The sequence below is a fragment of the Hippocampus zosterae genome, chromosome 5 (assembly GCF_025434085.1).
Source record: "Hippocampus zosterae strain Florida chromosome 5, ASM2543408v3, whole genome shotgun sequence".
NCBI lineage: Eukaryota > Metazoa > Chordata > Actinopteri > Syngnathiformes > Syngnathidae > Hippocampus > Hippocampus zosterae.
The window spans coordinates 7637594-7661183 of NC_067455.1; the positions used below are offsets into that span (position 1 = coordinate 7637594).

The 23590-nt window shown below is 42.6% G+C and overlaps 1 protein-coding gene across 1 annotated transcript in view; it reads right to left on the bottom strand.

Moving 5' to 3' along the window:
* The window catches only part of LOC127601055 (raftlin-like), a 76380-nt gene that overhangs the window by 43506 nt on the left and 9284 nt on the right, over positions 1–23590 (bottom strand). Inside the window, exon 3 of the mRNA XM_052066032.1 lies at positions 19002–19174. Within this exon, the coding sequence (XP_051921992.1) occupies positions 19002–19149 (148 nt within the window). The 5' untranslated portion in view covers positions 19150–19174. The remainder of the gene's footprint in view (positions 1–19001; positions 19175–23590) is intronic.

Sequence of the window (23590 nt, forward strand, 5' to 3'; positions counted from 1 at the left end):
AAATCTGACATCCCAGCACGTCCTCCCAGGAAGCAAAGTATTATGGAAGCGCTGACAGAAGAAGCAAAAGAAGGAGAAGAAGAAGAAGAATGATGTCCTCAGGGGGCGTTAGTAAGCGGCCGTCTAAAAATACCCCCCACCCTCCATCCCCGCCACCGAATTACTCAATCACAGTGTCCTACTGCACCACAATGCTGCCGCTTTGGAAACTGACACGCGTGAAGGAATTAACACAAAGAAATAGGCCGCAATGGAAAATGACTGAAATATAGCCCTTCCCCCCCCTAACACCCCATTTCCATCTTCCTGCACCACTGGCGCATTAATCCTTCTGTGATCCCTAATTTGGTTTTCTTGCCTTTGGTGCGAGAAGAACTCCTGGCGGAGGGAAGCTACAACGGCACGATGAGGATCAGAGCAGGAAGTGAAAAGCAGAGAAGAGTAAATAAGGAGCGCTTTCAATTAGTCGTGGAAACACAGCCGCAAGCCACTTCTTCCCCAAGTGGGCGCTAATCACTCTGGGAGTCGCTATTAATCCAGCCTTTAAAAAAAACACACACTCACAGCTATTAAATCATCAGAGATCAGTGTTTTTGCGAAAGCGGGATTTTTGGATTCTGCGGTCGACAACCAGGATACCCAAGATGGAAGAGAAGTAACGTACGTTGTTGGGACAACATGAAATTAGCACTGTTGGCCGAGTTGCATCGAAAATGTAGAAATGACAAGCGGATAACCGTCCCTGAATTTGAACGACTTTATGTCCGAGTTACTATTTGCACACCTGTAAAATTTGACATTTTGACATTTAACTTGAATACAGTGATGACTTTTAGCAAGGCAACCATGCCACAACTCTTAATAATCCTACTGTCATTTAATTCTTTTGGTAGGGTGAACGGTTCAGAGAATGGATAGTTCAGAGAATGGATAGAGAACTGTTCTGCATTATTTGCCGAAATACTCACTTATTCACTAATTCCAAAGTAGAGCTTGGCATTGTCTAATATAAACGTAGCACTCTACCTCCATCCTGTGGGATCAATTTTTAATTATAAACCAAATTCACAATTTGCTCTTTAATCACTATATCAAACCAAAATGGCCGACTTTCTGTTCAAAATGGGTGTTTGAGACCCTTTCATTTAACCTAATTTCACATCGGTCCATGAAACTGATGTCGATGGGTATTTGTTTTTTCTCCAAACTTTTGAGAGGGCACTATTGAACCAATTTTGGACAGTTATGTTAGAAAATCCGAAAATCAAAAAGATTTCCAGCGGAACACACGCACTCACCGAAACGTTTTTTTTTTTTTGGTTTTGTTTTTTTAGAAGAAGCAAAATTATTAGTGAGGTACTTATGTAGTGCATTTCTACTAACACTGTAAAAGCCATCAAAGTAACAATGTAAAAAAAACTGCTGTGGAAATGGATATTTAGCATATAAAAACAAACAAACAAGCGAAGAAAACAACAGCACGATGGCAAATCACGGCAAAAATAGACGCTTTTCTGTCTGACGGGCAACAAATTGGTTTTCCGTGGAATTGTGTTAGCGCAGAGTCAGACAGGAGCATTAAACACAGCCAGGCTTCCGGGGGGCGATTGTTTATATGGATGTACCGTAAGGATTGCGGAGCTAGCCTCGGGGCTTTGGATTCCGAATGGCTGATGGAGTGAGAGCTCCTAATCTAAGATGTCAGCAAACAATCTAAGAAGGAAATTGGACCTGGAGCTAGCGTGACGCCACCCGTCGTGTTTGCCAGCACTGATATGACACACCGTGACATTGTTATTTATGTTGACATTCACTTCAGCTTGTGTGTTGGGCTATTTCGTGTCATCACTGGTATGTTCCTTCCTGAATTGCGGTCTTCAACTTACGCTAAGTGGTGTAACAATCTTCCCCCCCCCCCCCATAAATTCAAACAAAGATCTAATTAAAAAAAAAAAAATAATAATAATATTTTGAGGAAACCGGTTGTGCTGTCTTTCACAATCCTCTGGACAAAGAGTGATTAAAAACAACACCAACGCCCTTTGGCGGCATGAAGTACAGAAATGCATCACTGACCCGCTCAAATTTACTCATGAGCGCCCCCTAGAATGTGATCCGATTAAGCCCTGCCACATATGCAAATTCCATTTTACGATAGCAGTGATTTGTTGTTGAGTCAGACGGAATTTGAAGTACATCGATGTTACAAAACAGGATCGGGATTGTTTTATTCACCACCAGATTAGGATACAAAAAAAACCAAACAAACACAAGAAATTTTTCAACTCACTTAGGCGTCATACCAATGCAAGCTACCAAAGTGTATGAAAATCTGTTCACGACTGCTTCAGTTACGCCGTGACAGTTTTGAGGATTAAAAAAAAAAATCCAAACAATGAACTATCCACGCAATGTGAATATTCATGTTGCGCGCACCCAGAAGTAAATATTATGTAAACGTATAAATAGAGCATCTGCTCTGCGTATGTGGTGGGATACGAACCATGGACTGACCGTGTGCTGCAGTGTGAATTTGCCACCCTGCGTGTATACGCAAACACGTTTACACCCCAAAGACCCTAAGGCGCGTGGGAGCAGGTGGCATTTTCATACAATATGAATGGAGGGAGACCAAATTGAACTGCCCGCTGAAAATGGGCAAGAGCAGTTGACTGTCGTTTAAAAACTTTGCTCAAAACCATCATTTGAAACCTGAACTTTAATACGAAGCCCTAAACCTGTCTCTTAACTCCAGTTTTGAAATCATATTTTTAAAACACTAACCTTGGTTTTAAACCTTTATTCGAAAGTGAAAGGCTGGCTTCAAACCATAACCCCTGGTTTGAAACATTAACTTTGTTTTAAAACCCTAAATTGAAACCCTGAGCAAGTCTTGAAACCCTAATCCTTGTTTTCAACCCTAACCCTTGTTTGAAACCTCAACAAGCACATCCAATAAGTATGTAACAAGCACTGTGATGAAGCACTTTGAATGTTTTCGCCCAGAAAGAATGAAAAAACAAAACAAGGATCTCATTAAGCATGAAAAAAAAAATCCTTATTTTCTGATCCCTGACTCAAATCAAGAGCGTCAGTGCTCCGTTTTGATAAACTCACAAGTTGTTGTCTCATATCAGAGCAAGAATCATATTGATTTGGTCATTCTTGTTGTGAGGCAGACGTTTATTGATCAGGAAGCTTATCGGGCAGCTTCAAACATCACTGGAGCTCTTTGATGCCACTACAAGCCTCCGACTCTCTTTTTCATGACATCTGATCGATGTGTTCAAGATTAGCTTCCTAAACCGCCTTGAAACTGGAAACACTAACACTGGCTAGAACCCCCTAAACTCCAAAATCCTAATTTCAAACCCAACCGTATGTTGAAAACCCTAATTTGAAATGCTCAGCCTGTCGTGAAACCTCAACCCCGCAAAAATTCAAGTCAAAACGAAATACAAACTAACTTGAATGAAAAATGTTAGAGATCTTTATAAGAAATCCAAGCAAGAACGCAGAGATATAAATCACACGACAGAGAAATGAATTCATTCCAAGCGTAGGTGGCAGAAGAAATGTAACAATAAGCCAGCACATTTCCTCCTCAAATGTGAGAAAGTCACACAAGCGGGCGTGAGATCGACGACTTTGACACCTCGATTGTTCCAGGCCGCCATCACTCAGCAGGTTTAAAAATAGATGAGTAAATATGAAATTAATATGCACACGCACGACGCCTCCGGGTGAGACATTTGCATGCGCAGAGAAAAAGTAGCCTGGCATCCATTCCCTGCCCGATTGCCACCAAGAAGGAAGACAGTCTGCTGGTCTGACGTCTTTGTTTTAGACTCTTTTGTGACACCCGTTTGGGTTTCGAGACTGGAATTAGGCTTTCAAACCGAGGCTAGGGTTTCAAAGTAGGGTTTTGAACCTCAGTTAGGCTTGCGAATAAAAGTTAGGTCTTCAGCCTGGATTCGACTCTCAAATTAAGGTTAGTATTAGAGTTTCAGATTTGAGTTTCAAGCATGGGCTATGATAGGGCTTTAAATAAGGGCTCCAGGACAGACCTGAACCCTTTCAGGCACAGCGGTGAATACAGAAGACAGATTGTCATCTTATCAGGTTAAAACAGAGGTGGGCAAACTACGGCCCGCGGGCCGAATCCGGCCCGTTGGTCTTTTTAATCCGGTCCGCCGAAGGTTGGTCCACAATTAAGGTTCGATGTGAATGATTGCATTCATTTCAATTGGACTTGTAATGACAGGCATTTCACCGCCAGGTGGCGCATTGACTTGAAGTTGCAGAACACAGGGGGGGGGGAAATCTTTTCGACCACCTAGTACCTCTGTATCGCTCTACTTCTACTGGTCTGATCACAACCCATCTGCAGCAATGCACAGGCTAAAATAGGTCATCAACAACACTGTTGTCATTTTAAAAAAGTATATTAATACAGTACTTTCATGCTTTTGTTCTGTTGATGTTTGATATGGACTGTCAACAAATGTAGTTTTTTTATGTACCATAGCTCATGCTGACCTGGCCCTTCTGTCAAATTTTAAAAGTCAATGCGGCCCCCGAGCCAAAACGTTTGCCCACCCCTGGGTTAGAAGGTGCATGGAGGGGTTAAAAACCAATGGCTAATTGGCCTTTCACACTCAACATTTCTTGCCGTGAAGTCGTCCTCTTGTTGTTCTGCTGCCAATTAAAATGAGTCCTGACACCTGCTGGGACCCCCGCGAGTGGCCCTCTTTCCTGTCATTAGCTCCCCCAAAACGTGGACGCCGTCCTTACACTCCCACTTCCCCTTTCCCTTAGATTGCCTCGCATTGTCCTCCTCTTCCTCCTTTACTCACTGTGGGAGTCGAGCGGCTTCTGTCGTTGCCACTCCAAAGCCCCCCGTGGATTCCCTTCTCTGCACCACCGCTGCTCTTCAAAAATCTAGTAGGGTTCTGAAGCCAGCAGCAGGGTTTCAAAGCAAGGTTTCAAGACGTGGCTGGGCCTTGCAGATTAGTGGATCAAAACGCCTGGATTAGGGTTTCAAGTATGCTTGAAACCCTTGGTTACGGTTTTAAATATGGGATCCAACATAGGGTTTAGTGTTTCAAATTAGTGTTGCGGTTGAATATTTGGTTTTCAAAGTCCGGTTTCTTGGGGCTTCAAATTAGGCTCTCAAATTAGAGCTACAGGTATAAGGTTAAATTTCAGTTTCAAGAAAGGATAAGGGTTTCAAATTAAGGTTTCAAACTAGGGCTGCGGTTTAACATTGGGGTTTTTTAAGTGGCTTAAAATTTGAAGCTATGCTTTCAATTCCCGGTCAGAGCATTGAAATACGGTTTGGTTTTGAGCAAGACAGGTGTTTCAATCCTGGGTTATAGTTTCGAAAGAGGGTTTCAAGCCGAGGTTGGGGTTTAAAGTGGGGTTCAATAAATGGTTGGGGGGTCAAAGGAGAAAAGGGGCTTCAGGTTGGACTTGCAAGTTTGTGTTTCAATCCAGGTTTTCACGCATCGGGTTAGTGTTTCAAAAGGGGGTTGCTCAAGCCTGGGGTGGTGTTTCAAAGTAGGTTTTGGGCGGGGCTTCAAGTCAGGCTTTCAAATTAGGGTTTTAACACTGGTACAGCGTTTCTTTTTTTTTCTTTTCTTTTTTAATAGGGTTTTGCGATAGGGCTACATGCGTAACATGTAGAAAGTGAATTGTCAAAAAGGTGACATTTTCTTCTTTTGCAAAATAAATGATCAAAAAACAAACTCTTGGCAGTAAACTCTCCCAAAAAATCAAGTTGAGAACAGTCCAATATATATTTTTTTTTGTTGAGGAAATGGGAAAGTTCCGTTCAAAATAAAACACTGCAAGCTGCCAGCAGTAAATGGCAGATATTCAAACACACAAAATTTGGCAGACTATAAAACATTTCAGGACACATTCTTCAATTGTTGAAGTGCAACATCGACAGCGTGTCTTCTTTTGAGGAAAAGGTAAAGGGACAGCGGTTACTACAGTGGACAGTTTATCATGTTATCAGGCTAAAGGTTATTATTATCGGTGCGTGAAAGTCCATCTTTCTGTCTATCGCTCCCTCTGTGAGGGCTCCACGGCCGACAGGTCGCATTTGTCTCCCTTCGCTTAGGAAGCGACGAAGCAGGCAGGCAGGCTGGCGGGCGGGCGACTGCTGCAGTCGCTACAGCACTGACATTTCAAGCTCGACGCTAGAGGAATGTCAAGTGAAAGTCAAAAACACTTCCTCAGATGCTTTGGTCACATGAAAGACTCGATTCTACTTATACCAAGTCTTCGACATCTTCTAAGCGCAGCGTTTCCCAACCTTTTTTGAGCCATTCACGAAACCTCATCACACGCATTAAAAAAAAAGAAGAAAAAAGTCGCAAAAATTATATACAGCACAGCGAACCTAGAAATTTTCATGGTTCACGTTTGTGCTTCATGGAATTCATGGCTCTATCAATCACAGCAAGTCACCCAGGTCGTGAAGGAGCAAAGCAGCCCCAAGCCATCACTGCAGCCACCATGTCTGACTGCTATTTTGATGTTCTTGTTCTGTTACAATAACGCCAAATACAATGAGGCAGACACTTCTAAAAAGTTCAACTTTTATCTCGTCATCCCATAGAATAGGAATTAATTAGATGTGGGGGCGGGGGGTTATTTTCAAAAAGTAAGATGTAAGATTCTGTTCTTTTTGGTCAGCAGTGGCTTTGACTTTGGAACGATGACATGAAAATCATTTTAGTTGAGTTTCTTTTTAATCAAATCATGAACACTGACTTTAACCGAAGCCACTAATATAAAAGCCGTATTTATAGCACAGGTTGATTGGTCATGCCTGGAGAGTAAGGCACAAGGATGCCATTATAGAAAAATGCCTGTCGTCGTGTTCCCCTCTCAAAAACTATGTTCAAGTAGCTACGGAGCTAAAGCATTACCCCACGCATCAAAATAATAATATAAATGATCGATGTTTATATTTCCTCCATTGGTCTTTGAGCCGCCCAAGTCAATTGAGCATTGCTGCGGAACATATAGAAACGAACCTGTAACAAAACTATGAACACCTGGCTTCTCTGACATCTGCAGCCTCAAACCAGTGACCGACATGCCCTGATTAAGTCCCCCAGCTCCGCTTCTGGTTCAGCTGAATCCAATTGAAAACACATTACAAACCATGAAGAGCAGGGTAATACTCATGGGTTTGCGTGACCTGTCCATGAGTAGCATGTCGCTTTTGATTTTTGACCTTGGCGGGACGATAGAGAGGTGGCACAAATGTGGAAATACCTTACATAACAGATCTTGGGTTAGTCAGGGGTGGTGCAAAAAAAAAAAAAAAGAACCCCCCAAAAAACCCGCAGCTGTCATGATCTCAGGATGTGATTTTCTACCCCAGTCGGTGTCTTTAAGGATCTCAAGGTAATTACACAGTAATCCAGAGCACCTAATGGACGACCCGTTGCGTCCCTTCAGCACCTCGAGAGTGTAATTGTCGCATTTCCACATCCAAATTATGTTAATGGAAAAAAAAACAACCAAAGATTTTCCTTTTAAGCAGAGCATGCGAATATTTGACTCATGCTGGTGTGAAGTTGTGTGTGACGGGCTGCGCGATGCGGCTTGGAACCCTCCAAAAAAAGGAAAATAAAAGCCTCCACGTCCAACCCCTCGTCTCCAGCTGTCTCTTGGCAACTGTCATCTGCGGAAAAGACGAACAAAATGCATTTGCTTCCTGTGATGGAGGTCCACTTTAATCCCTGAACATGCTTCTCTTTAAAAAGCTTTTTGCTGAACAAATTATAGGTAGTTTCACCCTGCCTTGCCACTTAGGTGCCTTGGAAACATGACGTGTGGGGTCTTGAGCAACGAGGAAAATTAGCTGGGTTTTAGCTCGTGGACGTCTCTGCGGTTTCCTGGCTGGCTTTAGTTGTCTTAAATGATGCCCGCGCGAAAGAGAGAGCAGCCTTATTAGCATTTAGATGCCTTGTTTACCCCGAGAACCTCTGTTCTGATTAAGCATCACGGCCCAGGCCAGGATGTGGCTAAGCTAAGTACCTCAAGGACTCACAAATTGTTGACCGAGCAAAAAAAATAAAATAATAAATAGAGCCTTGTGTGCTTTCTTCAGACTTGATTTATCTTATCCCTCGAATTTGCTTTTGGAATTTTAAGCATGCGCTATGTTTTCTTCCTTCAAATTACACAATGACTTTGTTGATAGCGTGCTCATCATGACAGACATGACTAGCTTAGCGTTGATTGTTTTTAATAGTTCTCACAAATTTACAAATTTGCCTTGGCCCTTTTTTCCCTCATGTTTTCTCATGTTGGACTAAATGTTTTCTTAAGACAAGCTCATTTTAGAAGGACCCACGAAAACGACCCTCAAATGACCGCAAAAAACAAAATGGCAGGCTCATGAGATTTTTGTTGTTGTTGTTGTTGGTCTATTTGGTCATGCCTTCCAAATGACACATTTTTAATTGATGTCAAAATGCTGACGGGTTCACCTCAACCATGCGCTGTATTGCTCGCAAGTTGAGCCTCTGGACCCTGTGACGTCACTTCCTGTCGAAAGCAGGTGGCCGTAAAGAACAACATGGCAGCCGCCACAGATGCATAGAAATGGGTGGATGTTTCTGTGTACTTTTTAATTCAATAAATCCACACCAACCACAAGATGAACATCATCAGGAATCAAAAGGTCACGTTAGCAAATACATCCATTTAAATCCAGGGCTGACAAGTGGAAACCACTTTTTTGCAAAGAAACGTGTGTTTTCCCCAAAAAGCGAGGTCCTTTAAAGAGAACATAGTGTTGGTCAATGATTGGTGACAGGAAAAAGAATAGAAAAAATAAATCAAAATCAAAAAGCGATAATGTCTCCTTGAACAAGCCCGATCGATGCCTTAATTAAACATTTTTCAAGCAAGCCTGTTCACCTTACTGAACAGTCTAAAAATAGCCTCGGTGTGAAAACGGTTTGATGCCTACAAATTGCTCCTGACTGTGGACTCGAGCCAGTTTGCTGCGGTTTGGGGTCAGCATGTTGAATCCACTGTTTTACTGCCTCAGGTCGACAGTCGAGCCTCACTGTTTACCGATCGACCGAGCCTTGAAACACTGACAGTCACATGTCTTTTAATCTTTGAGTGGTCTCAATCTCAGGAAACAAAATGCATAATTGTAGTATAATAATTGAGTGCAATGCTTTGTTGCTGGCGCTGTACGCTCAAACGTTCGACTTTTGTACCCTAATATGTGAGTTCTCGAGTTTGGAAACATAAAAGCCCAATCAGAGGTGCAGAGTTCGATTCGGGCTGCGGCCTTCCTGTAAGGAGTTTACATGTTCTCCCCCTGTGCCTGCGTGGGTTTTCTCCGGGTACTCCGGTTTCCTATCACATTCCAAAAACATGCGTGGCAGGTTAGTGGGACACTTGAAATGATCCTGAGGTCGTTCGTCTATGTGTGCCCTGCGATCGGCTGGCAACCGGGTGTATCCTGCCTGCCGGATAGGCTCCAGCACACCTGCGACCCTCGTGAGGATAAAGCAGATTTGACGATGGATGGTTGGACGGTTTCCGACCAGGCCTTGACTCCAGTTTCCTCCCATTTGTTTGGCTGTGCATTTTCTGTTTTCAAAAACATGTGTTGTGTTTAATGGCAGGCTAACGAGCACATCTAATTTGATTCAGGTGTTCGTTTTAGGAATGGAAATTTACAGGGTGATTCAATTTTTTTCCTTTGGATTGAGTGATTACATATTTTTGCTTGGTCTAAAACTGTAACTGTTACTTACCAAGACCTTTTTTTTCTTAATTTGTTTACTAAAGGCATAAAACTGCTCTTTTAAATTCATTTAGTTTTGTGTCATGTCTGAGATTTGGTTTTTCTGAAACGTCAGAGCAGTAAATAACGCATTGGTAAAATTTGTATTTGCCATTTTTGTGTGTGTGTCAAACGTCAAACCCAAAAATGAAGAAAAAAAAAATCAAGATACTGTATACACACACACACACATATATATTATATATATATATATATTTTAATCAGTGTCAAAAATACATTGAGACACACAAAAAGCCATCTCCGTTTCAAACTGGCTCTCTTGACCGGTGTTACCAAATCACTCCCGTTAGGTTTGGCGGCGTCTCAGAAAACGAAAGGCGAGCCCGAGCGTATGCTAATAGGAAGACACGGCCAATCCATCACCCTGCGTCTTGAGCAGTAATTAAGTCCAATTATAAATGGGCCCAAACCTCCCCGTTGAACGACAGGTGGTCTTTGCTGGTAAAAAAAAAAACCCACACCCACCTTTGCGGTGTCAATGCAAACAAAGGCCACTCAGAGGAGTGAAATTTGAGAGCCTCGTGTCCTTATGATGGATCGGCTCATTGTCTCACGGTAGGCCGATGCATCTGCTTTCACTCCTGACTGACTATATTTAATTGTTTTGTAGTATTAGTGTTTTCCTCCGCTACACTGAAAAACAAATGACTTAAGTTTCGGTAGCACATAATTAAAATAAATTCAATGAACAATTATTTGTTTATTTTTGAGGAAAACAAGGGGGAAATTATGTTGGTTTATCACATTTGAATCATGTGCAACCGATGTACTTGTTCAAATTTAAAGCAAAAAAAAAAAGGTCTTTTGGATTTGCTTAACTTCATGAAGTTTCATTTATTGACTTCAAATGACGAAGGGCGTGACCCTTTTTTGGGGAGTTCGGGTGATTTTCCACAATTCATGTTTGAAGTCAAGGTTATTTCAAGCATGGTTTAACTGATTCCAAACAAGGTTAGAGTTTCAAATGAGGGTTTCAAGCCTCAGGCTTTCAAATTGGGTTTTGAGCTTTCAAGTCATGATTAGGGTTTGAGGTTGAGGATAGGGTGTAAAATCAGGGTTCCAGGCAAAGATTATGTCTGGTTTCAAATAACGGATCCAATCCAGGGTCACGTTTCAAATAAGGGATTCGACTCAAAGTTAGGGTTCCAAATCAGGGTTTCAAACCACGTTTGGACTTTTGAGCCAGGCTTAGTATTTCAAAGAACTTTTGTTTTCTCTTCAAGAAATTGGAGCAAAGCGCCTAATGGAAATGGTGAAGGCAAACATGCCACCAATGTAATCCAAGTGATGTTGTACATGTCACATGCAGGAGAGCGAGACCAAGCTCGGTGTGTTGGAACATTACGGCGTCAAACTGAGAAAATCTGTCCACACGGCAGCCGCTGCAAGGTGAACTCTGATTGCTTTTCCCTCTTCGTCTCTCTTGCGCGTCCGCAAAATTCATCACGCCGACAAATGGCTGCAATCAAAGAGCAGCGCGCATGCAAAAAGCGCCGCAATCAGCGGACCCTTCAGCAGCCGATCGGGGAATAAAAGGTACGTCCCATTTACGCCAACTCCGGCTCGTGTGTTCATCGGGAAAGAACAACGAAAAGCAAGGAAGAGTCGAAATGGTTGAATGCAAAGTAAGTCGACAATGTTGGTTTGAAGCAACCATTTTCAGGGATTCAAGCATCCGAGGGAGAGTCAGTCAATGCAGAAGTACCTTGACAGCCCTAATAGACTTATACAGAGATGGAAAAAAGACCACCAAAAAAAAATAAAACAAACAAAAAAAACCCTGAACCTCTTTTATAGTTTGACCATTTTTCATTCCCATCAAATTTTAGTTCTCAATGATAATGTTTACAGTAGTTTGGTTTTTTTTTCGCAATTAACCCTTTCACGGACAGCAGTTAAGTGGACGGCTTTTCACGTCATCGGGTGACAGGGTGCTTGGAAGAATTAAATGGAACGTGAATACGACTTTTTGATTCAAGCCTTCTTAAAAATCAAACGACAAAAATGTTTGTAATATGTTTCATGACTGCATTTTATAATCATTATGAAACCGTTTCTGCACCATCGTGGCTCCTTGTAGTGTGCTCGATTTGGCCTATGGGGGGCAGTATAATACAGACATAATATGAAGAAAACTTCCACGACGACTATGACTTCGTTAACTGCATGGACTTGGATATGACTGGACTAACGATGTCGCTTACTCACTAGGGGCGGCCATATTGTGTTGCTACTCGCTAAGGGCGCCTAACCTGAATATAGTAATATCGCCGTGGCGTTTTCACACGATTTTCTGTCTCTAACCATGGCGATGTAAGATGGCTACCCTGTGGATTCAGCTGTGAGGGGCCAATTGTTAGTTCATTATATATACGTCTGTGGTGAACTGTTTTTCCACAGATGATAAAGAATATATGCCTTTGAGTATCGTTGTACTGCCTGATCCATTGCTGAAAGTGTTATATCATTGCCACATAGGTGCTATTCGTTAGCCCATGTATGCTGTTTTGCATTTTGTGTTAGAATTAAGCTAAAAAAAATGTTCATAAGCCACATCTAAAAGATGTCTTCATAAAAAAGAAGACCATGTGTGATTCTCTTCGTTTTACATTTACAGTAAATTTCAACGGGACGTGAAATAGAAATCGAAGCTCAAAAAAATGCCAAGTTGGGAAAATCATTCACCCACAGAAACCTTGATACGAAATAAAAAATGTCAACCGTATTGCAACTTGTACAGCACCGAGGCATAATACACTCTGCGAAACTGACATTTTTCCTCGGAGAAGCATTACGAATTGAAATGCCTTGGAAATCTTTTGGCACGCTGCATTTGACATCAGCAACTTGTGAATTAGCACACGCCGGCCATATGCTAACATCTGTTCAATTACATCCGTCTTACTTTCAAGTCGCCTTAATGATATGCAACTTTCATCAATTATGGACGAGCCGCAGCACTGACGGTGCCAACCTGCCGGGCGAGGAAAAAGTTGTTCTGTTGCTTTTCAAGGTCACGCGTGCTGCTCTCGCCGAGGATCTGTGCTTGATTAGTCAGGCCTGATTGCCCATTATTGTGGTAATTAGTGGTAGTTGATAGCAGGGACGTGTTCATAATAAACTGCCAACAGTATGATAGCGTTGGCAGTACATATGGAATAAAGTTGCGCTAACACGATACCCTGAAATGAACTCCAAGTCCAATGTAATAGGATTGTCTCCAATTACGATGAGATCAAAATAACTTTGATTCTGATGTGAAACGATCCATTCGGATGACAATTGTAAAAAAAAAAGAGCTCTACTTTCAACGCGTTACTATTCTCTCCAAATTTCCTGCCATAAAATAAAACAAATAAAAAATTTCTAGAAGATATGATTCTCTACAATTGCGATACATTAATCCTCAATTACGTTCGAAAGAATTAACTCAAATTAGGATCGGATTTGGTTTGCTCCAATCACGGAAAAGTCAATCCATTCAAGATATGATACAATTCACTCCAACTGCAACACGATACAGTTCGCTCCAACTTCAATATGATATGGGCAGGTGTACCAAATGAAGTGGTCAGTAAGTGTCCATGTAGTTATTTCTGCCCATAAATCACATTAAACATGACGTGATGGGAGGGTAGCTGGGTGGTCCGGGAAGTCTGGAGACAGAGCGCCCATTTTGCTCCCCCCCCGCCCCCCCCTGACACTTAGTCTCCATTAGCATGCCAGGATGACAGGATGGGAGGGGATGGATGGATCAAGAGGATGGAAGAAGTGTGTGTTTGTGTGTGTGTGTGTGTGTGTGTGTCTGTCTGTGTGTGTGCGTGCGTGCGTGCGTGTTTAAATGTGGGTAGTAGCATAAGATATTGTGTGCATGCGTGAGCTGTTTGCTTCTTAACACAATCACTCGCCCCTTCCTCAGTCTGTCACTGTCAGGCGTGTGTGTGTGTGTGTGTGTGTGTGTGTGCGCATCTCGTCTTTCTCGAGGGAGCGTATGTCTGCCATGTGTCTGCCGCGAGAACTGAAAGTCTGTCAGTCGGCGCCGCCCCGGTGGCTGAATGAGTTCACTGCATCAGCACATTTTGCCCCACCCCCCTCCCGCTCCCGTGCCTCCAGAATGACCTTGTTCCATTAAACCGTTTTTTTTTTCTTTTTCCGTCTTTCATTAAGGACTTGCATATTCGCGGGTCGTCCTGTGAGGTGCTCGCACAAAAACCCGCACGGCTTCATGGAATTATTAAAGATACTTTCCAAGATTGGGGTGAAATGAGGTGGTTTTGCTTTTTGGCCTCTTTCAGCAATTTTGCTGTCAGGGTTTGAAAAAAAAAAGCCGCGTTCATGCCGTATTTGAAATGTTTATGTAAATGTTATTTTTCAGAACTGCGGTGATTGTGTGGAATCGATGAAACGTTCATCGTGATGAGGTTATCCAAACTCAAAGTTTCACATTTTTGTTGTGTTTCGTATTTAAATATATATATATTATTTTATTCTTTTTCTTAAGGATTCTGAAATGGGATCTTTTGAAGTACAAATCAATTCAATGTAGTTGTACAGAATTGTGATCACGTGGGATTAGATTGTCACATTTCAACAGTGAAATGAACGTCCAATTAAATATGGAAATTTTGTTCGACATATCCATAAAACAATTGCCGTTTGTAACAACAACATAAAAAGAACCCACATAGTTGAGATGATTTTGCAAAATTTCACCATTTGAAACCTATCGTTAATCGGATGACCGATTTAATTGAACGATATTAGCTCTTTTAAAATTTGCCAGTTGTTGGGGTTTTTTTCCCACATTACGACATCAAATTTATCATTTATATCTTTATTGCTGAAGGCATTAAGGAACCCCAAAATAAGACTTTTTTTTCCTGATATATTTTTTAAATTAATCTGTTATTAGAATTTTATTCTGACAAACGTTGGAATCGGCATCAGGCCAAGAAAAAGAATCCATAATTGGTTGGACCTTAGTTTTCATTCCATAAAAAAAAATAATAATAAAAAATGTGAGTTTTTCAATAAAAGTGTCTTTTTTCAGAGCTTATTTCAGAAAAAAGACACAAAAACGATGATTTTGAAAAATGCTTGACCCTTATAGCTATCAAATGCAATCAATGTATCATTCATGTCAATGAGGTTATAATCCAATAAAAACACATTACTCAAAGTCATTTTAAATTTTTGATCTTTCGCTTCAGTTGAACATTTGAAGATGTGTGTTTTTCGCCAATTTTTGATCATTCAAAATTGTGATCAGCATGAATTAGATCCCAGCATATCAATGCATTCAGAAGACAAGACAAGTTCAAAGAGTTTGACTTTTTGATTCCTCCCACAAGTCCTCGTTATCATTTTCACGCGCTTGTGTGTGCGTGTTTTTCGCGCTAAGAACGAAGTTGCCAGTCATTTGTTGCTACAGTGTGACATTTACAACAGTCAGCAAGCGAACGAACGAGATCCGATGCCTCCACGGGCTACCTAAACTGCTTCCAAATGGAGCAAAAATAAACTCGGGCTGATGAAAGCTGGTGTCAATTGGAGGAGAGCTCCACGTAATAAAACGTGTCATCTGCTTTTATTTCACAGCCGCCACGCACGCAGAAACAAAAGCGTGTGATATCGCGACGATGACGCCACGGGGATGAGAGAGTGCTAGGACGTTGTTGATGTTGAAGTGACCGCCGTTGCCTCTGGAAAGCGCACAAATCGGGTTTACCCAAAATGCAATTGTGGAACATATGAGGACATACGAGGCTGTGTGTGTGTGTGTGTGTGTGTGTGTGTGTGTGTTTATTGTTGTTTACCGACAAATAACTATGCCAGTGTGTGCATGTGTGTGTGTGTGTGTGTGTGTGTGTGTGTGTGTGTGGAATGCAACAGCACAACTGAGAGGGATCCTTTGAGAGAAAGGCTATTTTATTGATCCAGTCTGGCTTACGACAGGGCCTCTGACTATTTACGCCGTTGCTCAAAATTCTATAAAAACTTTCTTGTGATGTCGGGTTTTTGTAACATCGCGTTGGTGCGCCGGCTTGCTTTGTCGCGCATTTAGTAAAAGCTTCAGTCTATTTTTTTTTTAAATCCGAATACCTCACAATAATACAGTTGATTTTTTTTTTGGCCGCTAAATCCGTCAAATATGTTTCTGCATAACCTTAACCTCTGCCAAACAAATCATGTGTTATTTCATCTTTTATTCCTGAGTGACAAAGAACTTAACAGTAGCATTTAAAAAACGGCCAACATTATAACATGAAAGGAAGAAAAAGAAACGATTGTTCGTTTTTCCAAGATGGAGTACAAAAAAAAACAATTTGTCCACCTTCCCCCCGCCTTGACTCCCCACCGCTCCCCCCCCTCGCTTTTGCATCGGTGGCTCTCAGGTGCAACTCGCCGCTGCGGGAGAGGTCAGCGGGAAAGCGTCGCGCCACAATGTCTTTCCGGAGGGAGATTAGCGGCGGGACGGCGGGGGAGCTGCGACTTATCCCCGCGGCTCACCGGCTGGAGAGCTGGAATTGAATCCCTCTCACTGAAGGCCAGCGTGACATTGAATTGGGAATTCATCGTGTTTTTTTTTCCACCTTCTTTCTGGTCTTGCGACACGCTTGCGCTCAGAACGCGACTCAAATTAGGAAGTGACAAGGTGACAATTAAAGACGCCATTATTGATGATTATGTTGATGGCGGCATTCAACGTGGCGACGAGTTCAATTTGCTCAAGTTATTGCGCAAATACACACTTAAGCATTTAACTCATTCAGTACCAGCCAATTCTGGACCAAGTCCGAAAAGACGTTTATAAACGTCTTTGGGAGTGAATGAGTTAATACCAATAGGAAGTGCAGATATTCCACTGCGCGAGAGTAGAAGAAGTCATGCTGTACTCTTTTCACTTATATGCCTTCCTGTGTGGCGTTTGCATGTTCTCCATGTGCCGGCGTGGGTTTTCTCCGGGCGCTCCGGTTTTTCCTCCCACATTCCTAAACCATGCGTGGCAGGCTGATTGAACACTCGAAATTGTCCCTCAATTGCTGGGATAGGCTCCAAGTGAGCCGTGATTGGTCGTTACCTGAGCAACCGTGATGTCATTTTCATTGAATGTCGGCAGTCGTTTCATATTTACTGCACCCGTAACATATCGTAGAAGTGCATAGAATCTATCCACTTTGAAGCGTGCGAACAATGACGAACAGTCTCCAAGTCAACGCAGCCCCCATCGGCTCACGGCATCTACTTGCGTTTACTTGGCACGCCTCTTTGCCGCTTCTTTTCAGCCAGCGTCAAAGCAAAGCTTCATTGGCCGTGATTGGCCTCTGGCTGGGATCAATACTTGTCTATCGACTGTGGCGAAATGCAATCAGTCTGGAATAGCAGCAGAGGAGCAAGGCGTCCAATGTTAACAAAAAACAAGAAGAAAAAGTCTCCACCCAGAGGAACAAACAAGGAAGTGAACTCAGCCTTCACCACACTTCCTGTCAAGTGGCCGCTGCCATGCTATTGGAGTGCTTTTCTGTATTTTCCACCCACTCAGTCAGCAGACGCAAAACTTTCACAGTGGAAACAATATGGTGGGTTGGTCTTCACTCGCCAGAAACATGCACACTCCGCGTTTCCCTCTTTCCCCCCCGGACGTCCTTACAGAATCCGTGCATCCATTATATGATCACAGTCAAAACAAATCCCGTTTACATCCAATACATGCATACGTTTGACTGTTTCCCGCATTACTTACAATTTTCCACATTTTTACGATTCAAATAAATGAGCGAGCCGAGACACAACAAAAAAACAACAAAATAAATCAAAGCTGCATGCATCGATTAAACGAGCTCTGGCCCTCTTTTTTTTTTTTTTTTTAAATGGTGAAGTCTCCAAATGATCAAGCCGGGCCCCAAACCAAAATGACAACCTTCCTGCTCAATTGCGGCAAAGGTACAAAGGGACTTTTGTGTGCATCCTGTTCCGACATATCACCTCAATTTGGTGTCGATCTGTGAAACTGGTGTCAGGGGATAATTTTCTTTTCAAAGAATCCTTGTATTGATTAGAAAGTAACATTTGCTAATAACATGCTTCATCATTCCCAACAGGTGTGTCTACCGCCCCCCCCCCCCCCCAAAAAAAGCATCACAACCATGTCAGCAACTAGGCAACAAGTGATCAATATTTGCATCGAGTTCACACTTGCATTCGGATATCAATTCATACATGAGCTACAACAATAACGGTTTCTATTCCACTATTTTCATAAACCTCAAGAGATTCTGAAATAACCAACAATGTCGTGCTCCTCGAATATAATCAATTCATACAGCAATGATTAAAAAAGAAAAAAGAAAAATTCTTTCCCTTGCCAGCAAAGGATGAGTAACCATAGCTCGGACATGTTGTCACTGGTAGGGGAAAGTATTTAGAGAGCAGCGGCGTAAAACTAATTAAAAGACATCGAGTCTAATTTGTTTTATCGGCCAAAAAGCCACATCGAGATGAATTTAAGCGCTAAATGCTTGTGACATTGATGGCGGCCTCGCTAAGGAACCTCATCGCACCGCAGAAAGAGCGCGACAGGAAAGTACAGATCGTCAGGAATCAAAAAAAGTAAAACGTTGTTGATTGTGTTCATACTTTTAAAATCAGAAATTGGCAGAAAAAAAAAAATCAAGGAATTTTTGGGGGGGAGGCCTGCGCTCATTGATTTTAGAGCATAAAGAGCTAGTATCAGCGGTATCGATCGATGTCATTATCGATCTGCACATCGCGAATGGGCGTGGTCACGACTTACTGTGGTGGCTAGCAAGCTAACGCAGCTCTACTAGCGCTCTTACTAAACTTCCAAAGTCACGGAAACCGAAGTGCCCTGTTTTTCAGTTTTGTATTTTTCATCTGATATGTGAAAGATCAATTCATTTAGATGTTTATTGTTTTTTTTTGGTGGGGGGGGGCTAGATTTTAAAACAAATAAAAGAATAAGTCATTTGCACTTTTTGATTGCTAATAACTAGCTATTAACAAGATACTTTATTCAACCACAAGGGAAATAATTCACTGTTCCATTTCCAAAATCAAACATCTTGTACCTGCTAGCGTGCAAGTCTCTTTTTTTAAATTCTGCATTCAATTTTCGAAGCCTTACCGTCCTTGCCGATGAGGAAGTCCAGGTAACGGTAGGTGTAAGCCACGCCCACTTTGGTCTCCACCTGAGGTCTTTTCAGCGTGGAGTAAATCTTGCCCGGTGACTTCTCCTCCGCGGTAGGCTTCATCTTACGCAGTCCGCAGCCCATGACGTCACTTAGAGGACCGCCAAAACTGAAAGACAGATAACCACATTTTCACTTTTCACCTCACCAATACATATCGTATGTAACTTTTTTGGGAGGGGTGGGGGTAGGGGGCGGGCTTTGGGATGACCTCATTTGATGCAACAATGACGCAAAGGGTATTTGCTTAGTTCATAACGTCACACTTCACGATCATGTCAAAAATCAATTGGTAGAAAATCGTATCAAGACATGTATAAAAGAAAAGTCCTTAAAACGGACCTTCACGTCTGGCTTTTTTTTTTTTGGTCAGTTTGTTTCAGTTTCAGAGCTTTCCCCCGTTGTTGTTTTCCGAAGCCAACCTCTTGACAGACGTTGTTAGGCTTTGGGGGGGGGGGGGGGGGGGCCCCGAAACATCCTAGTAAATGATGAGCCATCAGATTAGTGAGCTTTCCTTTAAAAACAACAAGACGCATTCTTACAATTTTGCACGGTGCATTCTTACAAATGTTTTGCCCGTTTAATTACTTTGTTTTTATGATATGAATAAAAATGAGATTGGACTGGAATGCAACGTTTTAATAATAGAACAGTGCACCAGCTTTGTCATACTTTTCCCTTTGATTGTGTAAGTATTGTTAAACTTTGGAAGCGAGCAAGCTCATTAATTTGAATATCAAGTTCAAAGACGGGGAGGCAAACCTGTGAATAGAGAAAGCACATTAAAACAACATTAACACAGCGCCGTTACGACGGCACCCCAACGTGCTTTTGTCAAATTCGGCATCATAATCAGTGTGACTGCTATTGGGGTGGTAAGACTGAACAGTATCCGAACGGTAGACGCGCATAAAGCATTAGAAACGTGTCGGAAATGTAGCAGTCGCAACATAAGTTTGAAAGGCAGGAGGGGGAAAAAAAAGGAAAAGGAAAGAAGTACAAGCTGGATAAGCCTCTTCAAATAAATAAATAAAGGAGAATGAATACGGTTGATTTCTCACGCCTTGGCGCTTCCTTGTTCCCATCAGAGAACCAAATGAAATGCAAACTAGCATGAAGGAGGAGAAGGAGGCGAAGTCACAACATATCCCAAACACCGAATTGCTGCTTCATGTAAAAAATGGACAAATATAGCGAATAATAATAATAATAGTAATAATAATATGAATGTATGGGGTGGCCCGGTGATCCAGTGGTTAGCGCGTCGACCACACAGTGCAGAGGTCGTGGGTTTGATCCTGGCTCCGGCCTTCCTGTGTGGAGTTTGCATGTTCTCCCCGGGCCTGCGTGGGTTTTCTCCGGGTACTCCGGTTTCCTCCCACATTCCAAAAACAAGCATGGCAGGCTGATTGAACACTCGAAATCAGGGCTGTCAAACTCAGATCTGATTTGCACTCATTTGGAGACCTTCTCTGCCTCTTCTTCTTGCTGTTAATTATGCTCCATGTACTCCAGAAGACCTCAGTGCTGCTCGGTACATTCTGCTGCAACCTAGTAGTACCATGTAGGCGCGCAACTTTAACTTCAGACTTTCCTGTATACTGTCAACCACGTAAAAAAGAATCACCTCAAAATCTGGAATGTCGATTGTAAAGTATTTGGTTTTCTCTGCCCTTCCAACTCTTATGTTTGTTCTCAATAACATAGAGGGGATGGATAGATGATTGCATGAATACATAAATAAATGCTAAACAGCAGATGCGAGGACTTTTCTTTTCTCTTCCAGATCAAGTACGGGTCTATTTAGGGAACGTCACGTGGTTTTTCCAGGACACAATGAAAAGACAAGACAGGAAGTGCGGGGGACTTGGAGATTGTGAGCTCGGGGGTTTGGACTGCAGGAAGTGTGCACAGTTGGTGGGCGCTAGCGGGACAAAAAGAGGAAATGAGCAGACGGCGGCTTCGCTAATGAGGTGAGCAGCAAGAATGGGGAAAGGTGAAACTCAATCAAGGGAGAAAACGGAGAACGCGGGACGCAGGAGCGTGAAATGAAGCCGCGGCGGAACGGCAAACAAAAGCAGTCGAGGGAGAAGATGCCGCAGATTGATTCACGAACGTCAGCGCACATCAGAGTCGCGCGGGTAAACAGGAAGTCTTGCGGCTATCGAAACGCATGACGAGATGAGCCGAGCTCGTGACTCATCTCGCAACGACCTGCAAAAAGCTACAACGTGTCATCGCGGCGTTGAGTTAGCGCGTACAAAACCAGTTTCGGTTTTAGTGGTGTACTCAAACGTGCTGAACAATGAATCGAATTCAAAAGCGATTTTAAAATGGCAAAGGCTGCAATTAGGTCAGTCGATAGGCTTTAATTTATACATCCCCTTGACGTCCATATGCATCAAACCCTTTCCGCTCCTAACGCAGCCAAAAATTGGAGATTGTCGTCCTCCACTGCCGTTTGATGCATTACCGGCCGGCAGATATCTATGAACCTTTTGCAAGCATTCGTTTCGTTGGTTTCTGGTTTGGAATCAGATCCATGTTTGGACTTCAAAACTCGACTCGTGCTATGCCGACATTTTTGGACCCTGAACTAATAAAAATAAATCAGTATAAGTATGTACGGTACTGTCTTCTTGTGTACTTGTATTGAGGTGGTAGGAGGTAGAGTACCTATGACAAATATTTTTGAAGATAGTGCACAAATTGGATTTGATGTTAATTTGTAACATTTGGCCAGAAGGTCTTTATCCCGGCCACAAATAAATACGATGCTGTATCGAGACGGCTTTCTTTCAACACTCGCATGCATTTTCTTTCGAAACTGCCAATATCTGTAATACTTACAAGAATAATATGTTGAGTTTGCCACGGTGCCAGAACCGTTAGCCCGTCCGCCTCACAGTGCAGAGGTGCACGGTTCCATTCCGGCCCCGGCCTTCCTGTGCGGAGTTTGTATGTTTTCCCCCGCGCCTGCGCGGGTTTTCTCCGGGTGCTCGGTTGTTGTCCCACATTCCAAAACATGCGTGGTAAGTCGATTGAATCCTCTAAATTGTCGCAAGGTGCGATTGTGAGCGTAAACGGTTGTTCGTCTCTGTGTGGCAACCGGTTCAGGGTGTCCCCTGCCTACTGCCCGAAGACAGCTGGAATAGGCTCCAGCATGCCTGTGACTCTTGTGAGGATCAACTGACGGATGTTTACGCCACACTTGCAGAATTTTATGAAGTTGTCATACTGAAAGCTTCAAAGGATAATCTATAAAACCAAACAATTTGAATACAATAAATCTGATATTGTTTCTTGTAATACAGATTAATTTATTGGTTCTGTTTGTTAAAAAAAATAGGAAGAGAACCTTTAGGAAAGAATCGCATATTAAATCACAATCGCATATTGGTGGGGAGGACCAGTGGGGGTACATTTGCAATTAGCAATTTTCAAAATCTTTTAAACCTCACCCCATTGAGGCTATTTATGAAGGGTCATACGGAAAAGTGGAAGATGAAGATGAAGCACCTCGTAAATATCGATGGCTGACCACCAAATTCAGGGGGCGAGCAAGCAAGCGGTACAATGCGGACCCAGGCTAGAACCCGTCGCCGCCTCTGTGCCATCTCAAGACCCAGACTCACACACACTCACATATATGAAGGCAGCTATCGCCATGGGAACGAGCCCCTCGCCGACTGTCGGCTTTTCAGAAGAATAATAGGCAGCAATCTCTCTCAGGCTCTCTCTTGCTTTTTTCATTGTCACTTTCTCTCGTTCTTCCTCTCTTCAGGACCACCACCTTTTCCTCTTCCTCTCCACTTCCCAGCTCCTCTTTCAAGCCTCGGGCAGTCATGAGTTTGATTTTCACCGCATAATCTGTCCACGTCGGGATTTGTCAAGGCAAAAAAAAAAAAAAAGAAATACCATTTCAGCCATACGGTTGCAAACAGCCTGCAGTATGTCGGCTGTCTGAAAGCTCACAAACATGAAGGGATTCAAAGTTGTGTTTGGAGAGGAAGTTGTAAGAAAAAAAATGAGGCATGGTAATCAATGTCGAGATCAAAGGTGTCAAAGTCATGGCCTGGGGGCCAGATCTGGGCCGCCACATCATTTTATGTGGCCCGGGAAAGCAAATCAACTTCCATGATGCTTCCTAAAATCTCTCGAAAATGTTAAATTCTTATATGTAATTAAAAAAGAGGCATATTGTAAGCATTTTCGTGACCAAACCCCTCATTATGGTCACTTAAACAATAGTTGGATAAACCGTTATTAGTGACTTTTTTATATGGTTTCACTCATATTGGCCCCCAAGGGAAACGGTCACTCAAATGTGACCCAGGACAAAAATGAGTTCGACATTCCTGGTCTAGATGAAAACCGAACAAATTTCAGAATTTCAGATACAATTGCGATGTTTACGTGAACCGTGGAGAAAGAGTGAAACACTTGGATGGGGGGTCTTTTACTGATCTGTGGCGTCCCCTTGGCTCGATGGTGTATTGTCTTGGAGCAAATTACAGTGGTGCCT